A 20,120-nucleotide genomic window follows, 5' to 3' on the forward strand; every position below is an offset into this window, starting at 1 on the left:
ATCTGTTACAAAACATTGTTTAAATTATGAAAGTCACACTTTCCACATTGGTAATCTGGTTAAAAATATGTCCCAGAAGATACATTTTCCAGACTTATTATATGTTATGGTTATTTTCTTTTAGAACTTTGAGTGTACCATAATACCACCATGCTCAACAGCTGTAAGCCCTGCAGTCTTTATTTAAGCTGAGCCTATGCTTAATAGTTGTTAGGCTGACACAACATAAATGTAATTTTAACAAGATCACTGATCAAATATCAGTCAGTGTGAAGATTTTCTATCCTTTCATGCATTTTCTTCTGCTTTTACTAGACTTAAATCTTAATAACTACAAGTGGATCTAAGCCTGATAACGTTTTCTTCTTCTTCTTCTTTTAAAAAAGAAGCCAGTAAACAAGCAACGGAAGCCCAGACTATATATACAAGAAACCACAAGCAAAAAGAACTTATGGAGCATACTGCACAAAGGAACCGAAAACATGAGCTTTGGCACAGGAATGACTACCTGCACAACACAAGAAGGAAACCATAACACATGCTGACCAAGTAGTCTTGCATTTGACACAATGCAGACTATTCCTCTCCTTTCTGCTGTATATTTATCTCATACATAAACCAGTCCATGCAATGGTATGATAAATATAAAAGAAACTGAGTTACTAGACAGATTGGTGTGCAGCATATTTCCTCAACCGTGGCTTTTAAATTGCCTTAACAGCAGAATAAAGAAAGCTTGTCTAAGAGTAACTCGTGTATTCATAATAAACTAAAGCAAAACTAAACATTTTTCAGCAATAAAACCTAAACTGAAACAAGTGACTCCACCCTGTGATACAGCTTCACGGTGCAGCTTAAGACAAAATATTAATGAATATTCAGACCCCTAACCCTACACAGTAGGAATTCATGTGCGGGTAGAACAGGGACATGTTCAGGTGTGAGTTTTTGTAAAAAAATAAAAAAAAAAAAAAAATCAAGCCGTAAACATAAAGACAGTCCCTGCACTTGTCGCTTACTTTACGTGCACAACTAAATCATTTTCCTGCAATATTAAATAAATGCTCATGTATGCATTATTGCATTCTTCACCCCAGTTTTAAACTTAAAGTGTTTATTTTCATAAAGAAAAAAAAATGTTTGAGAGCATGGATGTGAATGTTAAATGTTGCTGCAGTGCTTGATGACAGCAGATAAATATGGACTTACTGGATGTTTACACAGTTGATGGACAGCCGAACTTTTTGATTACGTTTAGGTTTTAGGTAGTCGCCATTTTGATTTCCAAACCTGACTATTTTTATGTTATTTTTTCCCATTTGGTCCTTGGACCCCTGAATAATAATTTACACCGTGTCAACACAGCCCTCCCAGCAGCAGCAGAGCTAGCCGCCGAGTAACACGGCTGTGTAAATGACATTGCAGCCGGTGGAAAGGGTAGTATCGTTAAGCTAACAGCGCAGCCCTGAATAGGCTGCAATGGGCCTCTGAGTGACCTGACAACCAAAGTCGCCGAGTTGCAGTTCAGCTTCCAGATGTCCACAGATTAAACAATGGCTCAAAGGTAACGGTGGTATGTCTTTTTGGGAGGTAAACATGTGTAGCCCAACGTAAAGCCTGTGCAAGCGATCAGAAGACGGTGACTTCAAGCTAGGTCTGAATCAGGAGCACGTCGTCCGACCACCTAGCTCACCAGCGGCGATAAATACTGACCTATATTAGCTTTAATCTGAATGTGGTTTGTCTCCAGTAAGACATAATTTTTTTGGAGGGGGGGCGGTGGGGGGTTGTTAGCAACTCGACTGTGGCACTGCTTGCTTTGCTAGCGGGCTGCTTTACGATCTGCAGTCAAGGTAAGTGAAAGTGGTTAAGGGAGACACAGTGATAAAGGAGATAAGTTAACGTGGAGTTAAATGCACGGATTCGCTATCTAACACGGCTCCACGCTGACATGACTGTTACCCTGTTATAACTAAAATCCGCTAACAGATCAAAGTAACCGTTTACAGCTGCTCTTAGGACGCCTTGACAGGCCTGTCACGGTTATGCTGTTGTATTAAATTTTAAAATCCACAGATGGCAATGACGAATCTGTAAACCCAGATTCCCGAGACACCTGTTTATCCCCTGCGTGTTTGTTCAAGGGATGTGTACACAAGGGTGGCGGACTCCGACACCGTTCAATGTTATGCAACTACTTTTAATGGTCTCTAGATATGTGTAAGTTATTTCCAGCCATATTTTGTGCTGTAAAACGATACGCTACCCTCTTGTTTTCTCGCGTTGACGAGAGTTTGTTTGTAAACATGTGTTTGCATCTAAGAGATAATGGACTCATGATGGATGCTTCGTACAAAGTGTGGTCTGATTTGGTTTAGTTTGCGGGGTGGGGGTGGCTTTAGGTGAATATTTAAAGCCTTAACAAAGCAGGCAACATTTCCTGCCTCTTACAATATTCAGCTGTCATCACCACCACACCTAGACTCAAGTTTGCTAGCTCCCAGAAACCTCCCATACTCATGCATTTATGTCACCAAAGGGTCAGTGTGTGCATCTTTCTTATCTCCAGTCATTCTTTGCTGATGCAAGTGCATGTGTGAGTCCCTTCCCTAAGCAAAGTGGTTAATATTAATACACAAATGAGCAGCAGTAACTCAATTACAGATGCATTGCTTCCTGTTCTTTCCAGAGAGGAGTCCAAGCCTCTTAGCCTGAGTTCAGCCCTTCATCTAGCTCTGAAGAAGGCAGAGGCGATATTACCGTAAATGATTCTCCAACATTTGTTGTTCATTTTGTTGCTTCCCTTTTTTGGGTTGAAGGCAACTCTGCTGGGTTGGTGCGTCTGGTGTTTAGAATGAGTAAAGTGGGTGTGTTTCCACCTTCGCTATACTCAAATGAATATTGTCTCTGATGTACAGGTTGCACAGTGTCTGTGAGGCAAATGGCTCTTTAGCAAGATCCAACTGAGTATACTTCTCCTTGTCCAAATGTAAGCATTCATAAATAAATTCAACTAAATCAAAAATTAACTTTTGCATGCATTCTACACCATCCTGTTGCTTATCTCTGCACCACATCCTCTTTTGCTCAACAGCAGAGTGTATGCTACGGTGACAACAGTCATGTTTTGGAAGTTTGATTTACACACATCTTCTCATCTGGAGGCTTTACTGGACAAGGAGGATGTCACTCTTGCTGAGCTCATGGATGAGGAGGATGTGCTGCAGGAGTGCAAGGCCCAAAACAGGAGGTCTGTTTAATGTCTACTTTGGTGTAGCTGCAAATTATTACCACATTTCGCATAATCAATCACCTTTGCTGTAATGCTTACTAAATTAATAAGTTGTGCTTCTTATGTCACCGTTGTGGTTTTGCAGGCTTCTTGTGTTCTTGTGCCAAGACCAGAGCATGCAGGAGCTGGTTCGACTGATTACCACAGAGCCTCCTACTGGTGTAGAGGAGACAAAGCGCTTCAAGTAGGTGCTGTTGTGTAGAATATTCTAATGTAGTTTAATGTAATGTAGTAGCACTACATTACAACTGTTACCAGCCACTTTGTAGATGAGCCTGAATTTTAAGAGGATTCAGATTTGCTTAAACAATGTTTTTAATCCGACTAAAAGAACACAAATGATTCCCTTAAATTAGCAAAACTATTTAATTGCCCGGTTGCCAGCAAACCAATGAAAGTCCTGTCCAGATAATTTTATCTTGTTTTGTTTTTTCTTTGAAGTGGAAAATATAGCAATAATTTTGTTCCTCCATCATTTTACTGCAATATATGTCCATGCCATTTACAACAGGTATCCAAATATAGCATGTGAGCTGCTAACAAGTGATGTGGGAGTGATCAATGATAAGCTGGGTAATGAGGAACCACTGCTGGAAAGCGTGTATGCCTTCCTGGAACAGCCATCCCCACTTAACCCCCTCCTGGCGTCCTTCTTTAGCAAAACTATTGGGAACCTCATCACACGGAAGACTGAGCAGGTAACACACACGTACACCGCTACATCAAAAGGGCATGCTTAGTAAAGATGACGGTTACATTTTTGTGATGTTGTTTTCATTTAATAAGTCTGAGGCAAGTTAATGGAAAATACTCACAAAAAATGTACTTTCACCCAAAATTGTTTTAAAATTCTGTTTCTTTTGAGGTGCCAACATGCATGGTTTGTTTTACCCTTTTAGTGTCCGAGTTGATGATTTTAGTGTAAGATTGCTTGTTTATGAAGTAACACATAATCAAAACTGTCCCGTATCAGAAGGGAATTATTTTAGTGAACCATTATTGTCCAAAACAACTCAACTCAAAAATGAATGGCTGGACTGCAGCTTATATAGTCTTCCATTTAAGGCTAACATTCCTGCTTGTATTAAGCCAACTAAAACATAAAGAAAGCTTATTACCTTTACATTTCCTTTGCTCTGAACTCTGTATATATTTGTGTGTGTGAATAGAAGCTCATTTGATTCTGATGTGGGGTTTCAGATTTTGTAGAGTAGCTTTTTAAGACTTTAAGTAAGGCAACTATCTCACCTATCTCATGACCATAAGGGACAGTCACTGGGGCAGGGGACCCAGCTGTCACCGGGTGAAGCAGGGTACAACCTGAACAGCAGCTCATGATGAATTGAATCATAATTGAACTGAATCTGAATCAGAATACTTGAAATTATGTGGTTATAGTTGCTCCAACGCATTAAGAACAGTAACAAATTTAATTAAACATTACAATATATTACAAAGTTACAAAAAATAATAATAAGGCTGTAATAAATATATATATATATATATATATATATATATATATATATATATATAGAGATATATATATATATATATATATATATATATATATATATATATATATATATATATATATATATATATATATATATATATATATATATATATATATATATATATATATATATAGATGTGTGTTAGGGGTGCAACGATACTCGTATCGATATCGAACCGTTCGATACAGTGCTTTCGGTTCGGTACGCATATGTATCAAACGATACAACATTTTTAATTTATTTTATCAACTTTCCTTCTGACGATGCTGTCTGTGTTGAGCGCTCAGTGGATCTGCGCTCGACAGTGCAGCCTAGGCGGAGTAGTCGAATACAGATTCACTGAGCGCAGGGCAAGCTAGCTAGACAGAAGTTAAGCTCGTTGCAACATGGCAAATTGAACCTCCCCCACCCTCATTCAGATCTGGCGTTTGGAACTATTTTGGTTTTCATGTGACGTATGACCCTGAAGGTAAGCGTGTCATGGACAAAAGTAAAACAGTATGTTGGATGTGCCAGCAATGCTCAATTGGTGGGAACTAGTGTGTTAGCGCAGTTAGCTCGTTAATGTGTTGACGTCTTCCAGCCCCACTCATGAGGCGATCCGCGGTAGCTCGTTAACGGAGATTTGCCGTGTTGTGACCTTAACGTCATTTCAGATTAACGCTGACAGCACTAGTGGGAACACAACCAATATGACTGCACATTTACTCCGACATCATCCTAGTGCAAAGACAAGTGGAAGCAGACAAAAACAAGCACGCATGCTACAAACTTTACCCGAGTCATTTAGACAGCCGTTAGCACATGATTCTCCTTATGGGGACCTGATATGTTTAATATGCTGCTGAGAATATAGCCCAGAAGAAGCGTATAGTATAGCTTTTATTTTGGAAAGAGACATTTCTCCATAATAAACTCTCTTTTCCAAAGATGAGTGATTCCTCAATCAGATACAGGGCTCGCAAAATCGCTAGCCCGACGTCCTGGGGCTTTTTTCCAGTCGGGCTACCAAAATCTATCTCTGCCCTGCCCGTCGGCCTATCGTAGGAAGGAAAAATATATGTCAATGCTTTTGCATTCTTTCGGAAATGTAGCTGGGTAATTATGTCATTGGCATCGGCCACTGTCAATATGTGACATACTGAAATCGCGTTTGAATTTGCGCTTGTTTTTTGCTTTCACTTTGCAATCGCGTGAAATGTGTATAGAAAGCGACAGTACTGATTGGTGAGTAATGATAATTTGCGCACCAATTCCTCTGACATCGTCTTATCAATCGTTAGCTTACTATGCAAACATGACAAGTGAAATCTCCTGCAGCTTAAACATGTGAGAGGTTGATCGCGCAGAGAATCGCTGAGCGTTATGTTAGTGCGTGTGTAAAAGCAGCAGGATATATATTTTAGTTCTGCTGAGCCAAATAAGACAGGTCAGGGTGAAGAAGTGACAAAACGGAAAAGTTATGACAAATCAGACTATAAGGCAAAAAGAAAGTGCAGCTTTATGGTTTCATGGACAAAAGAATTTCTGTGGCTGCAATATGACGAGCTAAATAACCAGGGCTGCACATAAGTGGTCCGCAGGTGCGCATTCGCTGTCAAAATAAAAACCTGCACAAGATAAGAAGTTGCAACGCTGTTTGCGTACATAAGATTTTCAGGAGGAGGACAGACATTTGTTTAGAACTCTTAAAGATGTCGAAGAAGCTCCTTTAAGCAATTACTGTGATGTTCCTCCACCTCCAAAGAAATGTCAGAAGGAGTCCGAACCACAAAAGAAGCACGTATTCTCGGAAAAGTGGTTGCAGGAGGTGAGCTGGCTTCAAACAAATGATGAACGCACAGAGATGTGGTGCAGAATGTGCCGTGAAAATTTAATAAATGACAAATTAATAAAAAGGCATGAACATTTTTTTTGTATCGAAAAAATATCGAACCGTGACACCAAAGTATCGAACCGAACCGAACCGTGAATTTTGTTGTATCGTTGCACCCCTAATGTGTGTGTATATATATATATATATAGCTCAAATATAAATATTCCAGTATATAACACAAATTAAATAGATATGGTTTAAACTGATATGGTTTAAACTGAGGTACCTCTCTTTCCAAATTTTAAAACGTTGTTATTTTCTCGTCTCATCCCAGCCTTGAAGTTAAACAAATATTGCACAGGGAAGATGGCGTAATAGAAACATTTGTTATATAATAATTTGCATTTGTGTGTGTGTGTGTGTGTGTGTGTGTGTGTGTGTATAATGGTTTATCTGTCTTTGTACTACGGTCTGTCACCCACAGTGTTAGATTTTATTGCATTTCAAGTTGTGTTGCTCAAATAGCAGTATATCGTTTGGGAAATAGTGTCACATTTATCCAGCGCGAGTCAGTCTTGAGAAATAATACCACTTGTTTGACAGCAAGCTCCTTATCCCATTCTTCAGTTTCATGTTTTGTATCATCATTATTTTCTCTGCTTTCTGTACTGTTTAGGTGATTAGTTTCCTGCAGAAGAAGGATGGATTTCTTTCCTTGGTCCTGAAGCATATTGACACGTCAGCCATGATGGATGTGCTCCTACGCCTTATCAGCTGTGTGGAGCCACCGCCTCTACGACTGGAGACACTTACTGTACGAGACAAATAGACCCACATTCAGAATTTCACCTAAATCTGATTTTTTATTTTTTTAATTATTATTTTTTGTCTAGTTGTAAAGCAATATTTTTCTCAACAGTGGCTGAATGAACAAAAACTGGCCCAGAGACTCATAGAGCTCATTCACCCTGAGAGGGATGAAGAGGTAGTGGAGAATTTCATAGTTTTGAAATTTAACAAATATTTTTGTCTTTAAAAGTGTGCCATTGCTATTATTCACAACAAAACCATTCATAAGTCTGAGTGTCCAGATGTGATTGTTGTTTGTTTGATTTTTTTCCCCAACACAGAGGCAGTCAAATGCATCGCAGACTTTGTGTGATATCATTCGTCTGAGCAGAGACCAGGCCAGTCAGCTCCAAGAGATTTCACAGCCTGACCCACTGCTGACTGTGCTTGAATCGTAAGTTGGAAAGACTCACATGCACGCAAGTTTATGCTCTCTAAACAGGATGCAGCGATACTACCGTACTCCGTTTTGTTTATACAGGCAGGAGTGCGTGGAGCAGTTATTGCAGAATATGTTCTCAGGAGAGAGAACTGAGAGCTGTATCGTCAACGGGATTCAGGTTCTTCTGACCTTACTGGAGATCAGGAGGCCTGTGTAAGTGAGAAACCTTGAACAATTTCTAACAGTGTGAAGCTAATCCAGTTAAGTTTCTCTTTACAAAGCTCTCTGACAAGCCTTCTCATTTAAAATTTGGGCATTTTATTCTCTTTTTAAACATTTGTTAAAGTTTATTTTATATCCCTATTTATTAAGCCTTCCCAACATCTATTTTGAGTTTTCTGTTTTTGTTCCTCTGTCTTTATGGCAGGGTGGATGGTGTAATGGATGCTCAGGGATTTGAGAGAAGCTACACTGTTAACAGCAGTATTTTGTTGGCCATCCAGCCACACTTGATACACTTCCACCAGCTACTTCTGGAGCCACCCAAGGTACATAAACAAGTCTATCTATGATGAATGATAATGTAGCCACATGTAGGTATTTAAGATTGTTGTGTGAGAGTTTCCCTAGGTGAGAACGGGCTTTTAGGAAATCAGGTATCAATAAATTCAGTCTGTCCACATACATTCCATTTTGTATGGAAAATCAGGAATCCCCTGTGTATTTCATCAAGGTGTTAGTGCTCAGTTTCAAAAATGATGAAATTGCGCAGCATAAAAGTGCAAGCTCTTTTAGCTTAAGTCATGCTGCATGACGCAGGCTTTCTTTTGCTTGCTCCACCAGCTTCTTTCTTTATCAGGTATGTTTGAGTCTCTGCTGTTTACATGCCGTTGTTTTACAGTAGTTAGACCTGTATAACAAAACAAAAACCTCTAGATCGTGTTTCCCCAAATTCTTCTGCCTTTTATCCGTGTAGCGAGAGCCTATGCTGACGACTTTGGGTGTGCTGGAGGAACCGCTGGGGAACACACGTCTGCACGTAGCCAGACTAGTGGCTTCTCTGCTTTATACCAGCTCTGCTAGCCACGCAGTCGTAGCACAGGAACTCTGCAGACTCAATACACTGAACCTCCTTCTGGTGAGAAAATCTGCTTCACTTTTAACAATTTATTTATGTTGAGAAAACATTACGTGTTAAATACCCCTTTGAAAAATACAGGACCTGTTCTTCAAGTACACCTGGAACAACTTTCTGCATCTCCAAGTGGAGCTTTGTGTTGCTGCTATCGTCCGGCCCTGTGCCCACGAAATGAGACTTCAGCCTGGCTTGGTTACCCAGGAAAAAGTCAAGCCTCATTCAGATGCATCACCAGAACAGGAGTTGAACGAGACCCCGGCTTCTGAACTATCAGACAGATCTGAAAACTCTGCTCATAACCTAATGGTGACTCATGTGAGTGTCTCTGCTTGTATTTGTGAAGTAGAAGGGTTGATCTACAAGAATGGGCAATGTGGCATCTCTTTGGGAATAAATAAATAACTGATTGACTCAATGTTTTTGTTTCCCAAGTTGTTTCAGCACTGCCACCTTGTCCAAAGGATTCTAGAGGCTTGGGAAGAAAATGATAAAGTTCAGTAAGTAACTTTGAGATCTTTACATTAATTTGTGGCAATTGGCGGTAATCTCTGGGTTTCTCCAAGTGTCATATCTATTTGTTCAGGTCAGATCGTGGTATGCGACGAGGCTACATGGGGCATCTGACCAGGATCGCCAACACAGTGGTGCACAATCTGGAGAAAGGCCCGGTTCACACCCAGATCAGTAGCCTCATCGCAGGTGTGTATGTGTTTGTGGACACATGGACTCATTTCTGTGTGGAAGAAAGCAGTAACTACCACGATTCACACCAAACTGGGTTATGGCTTTCATAATGCTGCTGTTGTGTGTTTGCATGTAGAGCTGCCAGAGGACTACAGAGGGCGCTGGGAAACCTTTGTAGATCAAACGCTGTCTGAGACCAACAGAAAGAACACCATAGACCTGGTAAATCCTAATTTGTGCACATCTGTAGAATTAAGAACCTGTTTTTCATTACACACACATTCAGAGTTTTAAGCACTGCACAAGTGTTGATCTTTCCATGTTAAGGTTGGCACTGGGAACCCTCGTCCTTCCTCAGAGGATGATATGGAGAGCCCCTTCCCCAAAGAACTGACAATACAGCAGGTATGCACACACACATAAGCACATATTTAAAATATGTCTTGCTTCTCTTATGGGCTTTTGTGCTGTAATTATATTTGTTTTGATCTGTTTTTAGGCCTTTTCAGACTACCAGATCCAGCAGATGACAGCTAACTTTGTGGATCAGTTTGGCTTCAATGATGAGGAGTTCACTGATCATGATGACAGCATTGGGTAAATTAGCTGACATTTTTCTCAAGTGATGGTTTATTCTTATTTCACTCGTGTGTGCTGAGGGTGTGAATCCTGGTTCTTTTTGCAGGGCAACTTTTGATCGGATTGCAGAGATTAATATCAATATTGATGCTGGCCATGACAGTGTAAGTTGATTTTAAAGGGGTTTTCTTTCTTTCCTTAGGCTGTAAATATTTTTGTTCATTCTTAACTATACATTGTTTTTTGTTTGTTTGTTTTTAGGCACTGAAGCTCAGAAAACAAACCTGACAGCTAATTATTTTGTTTGTTTTTTTGTGCAGGCTAACACAGCTGTATTTGAGGCTTGTTCCAAAGAGAGGATTCAGCCCTTTGATGATGAGGAGGAGGACATCTGGGAGGAGAAGGAGATTAACTATGCAACACAAGCCAAGTCCCGGAACAGGTAACCACATGGCTTTAAAAAAAGATGCTCTCAACATCTTTATTATTATCATTATTTTGCTTCAAAATGATGGTTAAAGTTTTGTATTCCGTGCAAATTTCATATGTTTCAAGGTTTGGTGGGTCACAGTCCTCCCAAAGCCAAGCAACCAGTAAGACCTGTGACATGACAGAAACTTGTGAGAGCTCCAGCAGAGCAGCAGACTCAGATTCTGATGAAGGAGAAGACCCTAAATATGATCTGGACCCTTTTGCAAGTCCGGACCAGACCGAGGCAGCAACGAGTGAGATATGATATATCGTGTAATCATGTATAATTGTTTTGCCGTAGTTGTAATTTAGGTCTAAAGCAGGCTTTAAGTGTCACATGTCATGTATGTATGCTCTTGTTTTTTGTCAGCCACTGGATGGGTAGCAGACTTTGGAGAAGTGAATTCAAAGGCTCCTGCAGCAGGAGCGGGCTTCTCAGCCTGGGACACTCCAGTGTCTCAGCCAGCTGCAACAGAGGCTGAGGAGAAGGGATGGGCCAAGTTCACAGACTTTCAGCCTTTTTGCTGGTGAGTTTGGGTGCATTATATCTAAGGAGAGTTCATTGTCTAAAAAGCATCTAATTATAATTATAAGACTATATATCTCGTGATGATTAATATTTTATTTAAAGGAAATGCTCATTTGGCATAATTTTTTTTCTACGATAGAAAGACGTACTTTTCAGTGGAAACTCGAAGTAAAACTAAAAAAAAAAGTGTAAATACCATGTGTTTTTCTTTTTTAAAAATATTACACAATATAACAAAGTTTTTCCTCCCTGCCCAGTGACACGTTTTTTGCAGTGGTAGTGCAAAGGAGAACATTTGTGTTCAAAATTAACGACAAACCATTTTAGTCACATGACCAGTATTGTTAGGATATGTTCACCAACACTGAACACTGTGCATAATTTTTCTATTTGAAACTATTTAGATCGGCTCTTAAAAAAAAAACAAAAAACAAAGATATGGACTTTTCCATATCTTTTCCATATCAAGTTTTTTTCCATACAGTGCACATTCTGTTGTAGGCTATTCCAATCACTATAAACAGCAAGTCCAAGGCAGAGCTTTGCTTTACAGATGTTATATTTTCTTGAGACTTTATTACTTTTCTCTGGATTTTTGATCTGGATTGGTGGATTTTTTAAGAGGTGAAGTAGACAAGGTATTCATTATCAAAGGTAATAGCTAATAAGCCTTTCAACATTGATGCATCTGTCATAAGTGGCAGGGTCCCTGTTTACAGCATTGTGGGGCAGTACAGATTAATAACATTAAAACTTTTGTTAGATTAACATTAGGGCTGTGCAATATGACCAAAATCTCATATCCCAATATAAAACATCTATCGTCCGATAACGATATAAATCACAAAAAATGTAATATTTTCTGTGAATCTCGGGTAGGTGAAGTGTTTCCAGCTGGGCGTCATGTACCTGGAGTCGAGTGTTTTAACCGATGCATGAAACAATTTTTAGACATAGGTTGTAACGGCCGCCGTTTTCTTTGTGAGTATTTATTACACAGCGTGCTGCAGGTAAAGCCTGTTCTAACGTTTGACTCTAAGGTTTATTTTTTAGCACCTGACGACTCTTTTTTTTTTTTTGCTTCTCATCCATCAATACTCTGCATACTTTTTCACGTGATTCAGTTTATTTTGAAAATTCTCAACAGGATCTTGAGCTTTATTGTGAAAGGTTTATGTGGAAAATAAACAAGCGGGCATGCGATGGCGTTACCGTTGTTGTTGCTAACGACAACCCATAAAAACAGGCGCTTGTCCGTCCGTAGTGTGGTTATATTAAATATAAGAGAAAGAGAGAACTTTAAGAAATCAATATAGCCACTACAGTGACCATCAAAACCATGAGACACCACGAAACAAACGATAGCGTAAAATTAAACGATAGACGTTTTTATATTGTCATCCGATATATATCGTTATATCGAACAGCCCTAATTAACATATTAACTTGTGTTAGTTTAAATCATTGAAAGCTTGAGCTGTTGTGGGGAACACAAATATGGCAGTGTTGTGGGGAACACTGCCATATCGCACCATCGACCCCTCTGGCCGATGGCGCAATATGGCAGCCTCGCTTCTGTCAGTCTGCCCCAGGGCAGCTGTGGCTACAACCGTAGCTTGCTTCCACCAGTGTGTGAATGTGAGAGTGAATGAATAGTGGCATTGTAAAGCGCTTTGGGTGCCTTGAAAAGCACTATAGAAATCCAATCCATTATTATCATTAAATCGTTTATGCGATTTGGCTTCTACTCTACATTCGCATGCAGTGCCATACTGTGTTCTTTGCTAGCTGTTGTGAACAAACCGAGTGCCTTTTCCTAGTCATTGATTTTGCATCTGATTTTACAAGTATCACAGGTAAACAAATACAACCTCCACATACAAAGGGTGTGTGTAGTTTGTTAGATGCTGTGCATTTTCTCTCTGTTTTATTATTTGTGTGACTTATGTCCAGCAGCTCTGAAACGGGCCCGAGATGCAGCTCACCTGTGGACTCAGAGCTCAGTGGATCAGACATCCCCAAACCAAACCAAAACCGTAAGTAGCCTCAGAATGACTGACTGTGAATATTTTGTAACACTTCACTCAAACATAAAAAAACTACAGAAATGGTAAAAAGTCTCCACTGTATTTCTATTCAACTCCATATATCATGGTCCACAGGAAGGATATCTAAATGACAAGGCCTCTAACATCTCTATCAGTCAGTTGGTTAACTTTATGGCAGGTAAGCTTTTCAGATAACCATGCATCAATTTTATAAACTGTTTCTTTCCTGTTAATCTCAACAGCGTGTGTGTGGAGTGTTTGCGTGGCAAGGAAAGCACCACTAGTGGCATCAGACAGCTCCTCCTCCAGCAGCTCCGACAGCGATGAGGAAGAAAAAAAGACAGAATCCACATCCAGTGAGACGGTCACCACAGAGACCATCACCACAGGTGCTGGCAAGGAGACCATCCGGCTCACCGTTGACGCCAAAAATGAGAGGGCAGTCTTCAGCAGGTGCACATTCTCTCACACAAATAGGGAGCTCCTGTTCTGTCTGGTCCAGTGTGCCAGGCTTTGATAAAGCCCTCCTTTCCCTTTTCTCTCCTGTACAATTTTGCTTCCCCTTCTCTGCTTTTTTTCTGATTATCCTCCTCCCCCTGTTTGTTCCCTCCTTTCTCATCTCCCCTTGACTCCAGAGTATTCAGACCTGCAGTCAGACGGTATGTTGTGCTTGAGGTCCTGTGCTCTGAAGTGTGGAATGCTTCCTGGAGTTGTGTTAAGGATTTAAGATGTGTTTTGCTTGTTGCATTTAACAGGATGAGGAGTAATGATTCCTTATGGCATAATTCAGGCCAAGCCTAATTCATAAAAAAGAAAATCCACTAACTCCACCCTGGTGACTTGTAGAGTCTCAGTATTCTCTGTGATTCTCAAATATAACAGAAATTCACTGTGCATTTATAAAAGAAAAGATGGTTGACTATTTGTTACCTTACTTGTTTTATACAGTATAATGATGAGAGAAGAGTAGCATATTAGTGCTGATTGTAATGATGTGATATTTTGGTTTTATTTTTAATCATAACATTAGGGCTCGATATGATTTTTCATTCAGAGAACCCTCACCACTAACAGTCTGTTGGATAGCATGCTATGAATAAAGGTTGCCACCTATCCTATTGATCAACATCCTAACAAACCAGTACATTAGCAAATTACTAACAGTGCACCAATGAGCATGCTGGAGTTAAATCAGTCCCGATCTGAACACAGTGGACAGCGGGGACAGAGGCCACAGATCAGAGCAGATGGAGACAATTTAGCAACCAGCAGAAAGGAACATCTACAGTACTCAGTTCAGCTGTCACTTGTTTTCTTAGCTAAAGCTGTAATTCTTGTTTTGTTTTGTTTTTTCAGCGACGTGCCAGTGGAAGGGCTCGCTAACGATAAAGAAAGTGGCAAAGGTGAAAAAGGAAAGCAACATGGGAACAGTTCCAGCCCAGTTACTGCTGATTCGGCTAACCAGGCAGCTGCTGTTACACAGTAAGTTTGCATTTGTGTGTTTTTGTATAGAGATGAATAAAGGAGGGATGAGATCACCAAACATTGCATCAGTGATTCATTCCTGTCAAAGCACCTCTTTATGTGAGAGCTCTTTGACGAGTCACCGCACAACCTACGCACATTTCTGACCTCAAGAACAGAGGTGTAACCTATCATATCTAATTGGCTGCATTTCTTTTTGATTTTTCTTAGAAGCTTTAAGGAGTATTAAATCATGAATTTTTTATCTACGTCCAGGGCAGCCAAAAATAAACCATTTTACATCACTTACAGGACTGTTGTGGTGACTTACAATTCCAGAAATAGGAGATTTTTGGCCTCTTTGTTGAATAATTTAGTTTCTGTCATACAACAACATACAGAAGCATTGCATAGGCTGTAGATGGATACCCTGTTGTAGTTAAGCAGTTTTTCTTTCTTTAGTAAAAGTTACTTAACCCCAAATTGCAGTTAGAACAAATGAAAGTTTATGAAGTATGTAAATGGTACAAATTTTTCTTTTTAAAGATCTATTTTTTAGAGACACGTGTCACATGTGACACAAGTGCAATATAGATTACATGCTGAAGGAATATGTTGTACACATGCAACCTGCTGAGCACTGAATAAATCCCAGTTGCAAAGTTATTACATGTATTCACCATGTGATGAAGAAAATATATAAATGAATTTAAAATTTGTATAATATATAAGCATAAGTTAAATTATACTTGGTTCTAATCTTTTGTAATGACCCCTTTGCACAGCTGGAAAATCAATTAATAGAATACAGGTTAGTTATTCAACAAATAAAATTAATTTCACTTTGATCTGGCAAAAAAACTACAGGGAGGCAATAAGAGGATGTGTGGAACAATGTAAGAACTGTTTGTAAGGTTATATTTTTAAAGGTTTCTAATGTTCAGCTGCCATGTTAGAAACAAACAGCAGCACATATTGTAGAGTCCAAGGAATGGTGCATTTGTGATGGTCGTGAATTCACAAGATTAAGATTTTTCTGTAGCTTTACGATTGAATTTTCTTTGCAGCCACAGTGCATATTATAGTCCATTTTCGTACTCTCTTGTCCATTTTTAAAAAAAATATTTTTTAAAAATTGATTTCCTTGTAGATCATCTCTCCTTCCTTTAGGTGAAAATATGGGCTAGTGAACAAATAGACTGTACATAAAAGATGTACACACCCATCTTGATATTACCTGTTGGTTTTGGATTTAAAGCCTTGGTGTTGTGCTAAGGTAATGATAACAAGCTGGATTTCCAAACTTGAATGTGCCAGTGTCGTTTGACATGCACAGCAACAGTAGCCACAAGGAAACCAACTCGTCTGAATTCTCTCTTTCTTTCTTTTTTTAACTGACAGAGAGATGCAGTCCCCCGCTAATGGACCGGCCTAACGAAGTGGTGCAGGAACACACTTCATACCTGATCATTCAACACACAGCCACGCCACCTTTGCTTCCTGTTAGCAGTCCATCAATACCCTCGTTTGTGTCTAAAAGACATGTAAGTGAATGGAAGATCCTTAGTGCAGAGCTCGAGCAGTATTTATAATGGATACCAGAAATCAACAAATGGGTACTAGTGATGTCTCTAATGCGCCTTCACGACATCATTATAAATGAACCGCTTCAAAAAGAATTGTGTGTTTTATAAAAACATTTCATTGTGCCAGGCACACCAAAGCCAAACTGTTACATACGAACTTTTTCAAGATTAATTTCTTTCCCGTTAAACTTGGAAATGTAAACACCTTTATCTGTCAGGATCTGCTGATGTGCCAGCTGCACTTTTAATGTTAAGAAAACACCCTATTCTGAAATTTGACATTTTATTAAATTAAGCACCGGGATTTCAGATTATTTGGGTCTGTCTGCTCTCCAGGTATAAATATGTTCCAGTGGATTTTTTTCTGTTTTCTAGGAGAGCATTTGACTGTTTACACTTTAGTAACAAAAAGCATTCAAATAATCAGCCAAGATTACAGACGCCAAGATGCTTGCAAAGCTAGCTAGCTGCCATTTTGTGTTCAACATTTCAGTCTTCGTGCCGGGCAGACAGGTCATTATAGCAAATATGCGACTTATCTGATCATTTCAAGTAAGTTTTTATCTCCTTGGATCACATGACGCGCAAGTGCTCTCTGTTTGTTAGTTTGGAGCATTGGATTTGGGGGCCTCGCGTGTGTCACTTTCTCCTCCTGAAAGATTCAAGTAGTTTAGGGGTACGTGTGTGCGCGTGTGTGTACTGTTGTGTCCATGTGTATAGACGTGTGTGCCGGCGTGTGTGTTTGAGCTCTGTCTGAGGTACAGAGTACGTTTCTCAGGTCAAAGGAGAGGTATGCAGATAGAAAGAAAGCACACCTGTGTAACACACACGCAGACACACAGTGCCATACACACACAAGTGTACACAACCATATCTAGATGCAAAAAAAAAAAACAAAAAAGGAAAAAAATGGCAGCCCACATATAAGTTCATACCACCCTCAGAGCTGTTTAAATGTAATATTGTGAAATTTGAACCTGTATTAGGTTGTGGCTCTTCTTGGTAATCTGTAAACGTAATATAAATGTAAACAGTATATATATAAACATCATATCTATTTTTGGAATAAATCCAGTGTACGGAAAGGCGGTTGTTTTGCAGGTTGCGATGTGTGTATCGTATGTGTGTCGTACTGTCGAAATGAGGCAATAATGACGTCTGTGTTTCGGTTAATAGGCCAGCATCAGTTCATGTTTCTTTGCTACATGCTTCCTACATGGCAGTTTAGGAGTGTGCATGCTGTGAATACGAGTTGGTTGTCTACGGTACGTCTTCCATTTTGTTTACTTTGAGGATGATTCTTGTTAATGACAACTTGGGTGTTTTTTGTTTTTTTTTTTTTTCTTTATTTCCACCATGTATCAATTTTAAACCCAGATTGCATAACTTAAATAGTCAAATTCGGGGGAAAAATGATGATAAACAATAACATAGTCCATGTACTGCTTTTTGATCATATCGTTTGTGTACACATGTGTTTCCACTGTAACAACGGTGATTAATTTAAACTGGATCTGAACAATTGTGTTAGTTAGAGCAATAATAAATCAACAGAAGCACATTAGGCACAGGTTTTTATAATCTGTAAATTAATGTTGCCTAATTTAGCTGCTCCATTTCCTGCTTTAACTTCATTTTGGATTTTCAAAAGACTGGTCAGACCAATATCTTAAATTCACTTGGCAGATTAGAGGTGCCCAGTGGAGTTTACTTACAAAGGAAATATTGTGACCTCAAGTGTCATTCACCAAAACCCATTGTTCTCTAAGAAATGTCTGGAGTGCATTTCCTTTTGCAATGCAGATTCATTGGTAGATATTTCAAATCCAGCATTGTTTACGTTCTTGCTTACTTGGTAGCAGTCTTGTTCTTCCTGTCGATCAGTGTAGTGTCTGCAGCCACTTGCAGGAATGTGTAACATTACTCACATTCTTGCACAAGTGGAGCAATGGCTAGATGCAGAAAAAGGTGCGATAGAACTGCTAGAGGCCGAGAATTCCCGGGGGTGAAACTTGAGTCGGTAATGAAAGTCAACATTAGTTGCAGCAACACCATCAGTGCTCACTGAGGTGGCACGCCATTAAGTTAGCTGTCTGATCTTTCCTGCTTCATCAAATCTATACTTGTTATAAACAGTTAACCGGTTTAATCCAATCTGGTCATAATCAGATTACATTAAACAACACAATACGTAAGAAAACGTGACCCAAGTTGTGACGTACTGAATTATCCTTTAAAATCTGTGTGTGCCAGACAGTCATCCTTTACGTCATCTTTCTTCTCGTCTCTCTCTTTCTCAGGGTAGGAGTCGAATTAAATTGCATTTAATACCTATGGAACGATTCTCTGAGATTGTTGTATTTATTTTAAAAGCACTTTTTCAAGAAGCACTTTTTGGTTTTTGATTTTTTAATTTGGTGGCGCTACGCGCCCCTACGTAATTCCCTCCCTCAGAGCGATGGGAATGTTTGACTTGACGAGTGAATCACGTAGACACTTTAGAATATCTTTTTGTTGTTGTTTTTTCTTCAATGCTTTCTGCCAAAGTGTGTCTTCCCACCAGTGTACAACTGGGTTTCATATCTGTGAAGTAGCCTCTTTTCTTGCAGTGGTCTTAGAGGTGTAGATTTATCTGAAGCAGCCTTTGTTTGATCCATTGCTCATGTGTTTTTTTTTTCTTTGTGAATCATGTGATGGAGTTATTAGCTGGAGAAGAGAATGCCACAAGTCAAAGAAAGACTTTGAAGATTCGTCTTAGATCACAGCTCTTTCTTCCTCCTCTGCTTTTATCTGTTCACCGCTTTGAGCCGTTTGAAGTGAAACTGCACAGAGCTAGCACCGCTTCGTTGTCAGGGTTAAAAGAGGAAAAATAGGGCTGCGTTTGTCAGGGTTGTTCACATGGTCAGAATATGGCATCCCACCCGTCACTAAACCTAAGCAGTGCTTCTGGCCTATACTATTTGTATGTATGTGTATTTAATGCGTGTTTGTGTGCCCCCTTCAGTTTGAGAGTGTTTTAGCTACGGGTATGTTGTCACATTATGCATAATGGTACGTTGCATTCATCTCTAAGTGCCATTAAGTTTGCACATTAGCCTCGTTCACCTCTTTTTGGGCGTTCGCTGTATTGCACAGTGTGTGCCCCGAACTTTATTGAGAAACAATGGGTGTGAAGTTGTTACTTACCAATTACTTATTATTTACACTGAGAACATTTCAAAGTTTTTCTCACATTATAGCTTATTATTATATTAGGGCATGTGTGTGCAGATGTGTGGGGGAGTGGTGGGAAAAACAGCCGTGTGGTTAAATGCCTTTTTTTGTAAAGCGGACTGATGCTGGTGTCTTTGTTTTTGGGTTCTTTTTTTCATTTAGAGTAATGTGTCTGTTACCTGTTGTCAATTTAGCTTGTACATTCAGATATGAACCTAATAAATATGTCAAAGATAAATACGCCTCTGTTTGTGTGACGCTTACTTAAAACCAGTGTAAAACACACACACACCACACAGTACACAGAGAGAGAGTCAATAGGACATGGTCTTTGGAATATGTTTACCTTAAGGGCAGTTGAACAGGTGGATTATGTTGCGTCCCCGTCTCCCACACCTACAATCAGTGCTACACCCTCACATTGTTTCCCCTGCTGCAAACATAAACCTGCCTGTCAGTTAGATGTCAGTGTGCTGCAGGCATCAAGTAAAGTTGGTTCACATAACAGCTGAGAAGGACCTGAAGAGCCTTCATTTGTGCTCATTCGCTTCACTT

At 39.6% G+C, this 20,120-nt stretch overlaps 1 protein-coding gene across 6 annotated transcripts; it reads left to right on the top strand.

The window, feature by feature from the left end:
- The first annotated feature begins 1,218 nt into the window (after positions 1-1,218).
- Positions 1,219-19,803, top strand: ppp6r2b (protein phosphatase 6, regulatory subunit 2b). Of its 6 annotated transcripts, XM_035907210.2 has the most exons (27): positions 1,589-1,853; positions 2,690-2,761; positions 2,919-2,989; positions 3,095-3,250; positions 3,378-3,476; positions 3,804-3,990; positions 7,299-7,436; positions 7,542-7,607; positions 7,753-7,865; positions 7,953-8,066; positions 8,281-8,401; positions 8,830-8,991; positions 9,073-9,306; positions 9,424-9,488; positions 9,575-9,690; positions 9,812-9,897; positions 10,003-10,080; positions 10,175-10,272; positions 10,361-10,418; positions 10,575-10,696; positions 10,810-10,979; positions 11,096-11,252; positions 13,208-13,290; positions 13,545-13,755; positions 13,938-13,961; positions 14,659-14,784; positions 16,168-19,803. In XM_035907210.2, exons 4-27 carry the CDS (start codon positions 3,123-3,125, stop codon positions 16,199-16,201), a joined length of 2,790 nt encoding a protein of 929 aa, XP_035763103.1. In that variant the 5' UTR covers positions 1,589-1,853; positions 2,690-2,761; positions 2,919-2,989; positions 3,095-3,122; the 3' UTR covers positions 16,202-19,803. The 6 variants fall into 6 exon arrangements, with proteins under 6 accessions (XP_035763101.1, XP_006789477.1, XP_035763106.1 ...); XM_035907208.2 differs by lacking the exons at positions 1,589-1,853; positions 2,690-2,761 and adding an exon at positions 1,219-1,564; XM_006789414.3 differs by lacking the exons at positions 1,589-1,853; positions 2,690-2,761 and adding an exon at positions 1,220-1,564 and having other exon boundaries at positions 13,211-13,290.
- Positions 19,804-20,120: the final 317 nt, after the last annotated feature.

Source organism: Neolamprologus brichardi, chromosome 7 (genome assembly GCF_056152115.1).
Source record: "Neolamprologus brichardi isolate AB-2024 chromosome 7, ASM5615211v1, whole genome shotgun sequence".
Lineage (NCBI taxonomy): Eukaryota > Metazoa > Chordata > Actinopteri > Cichliformes > Cichlidae > Neolamprologus > Neolamprologus brichardi.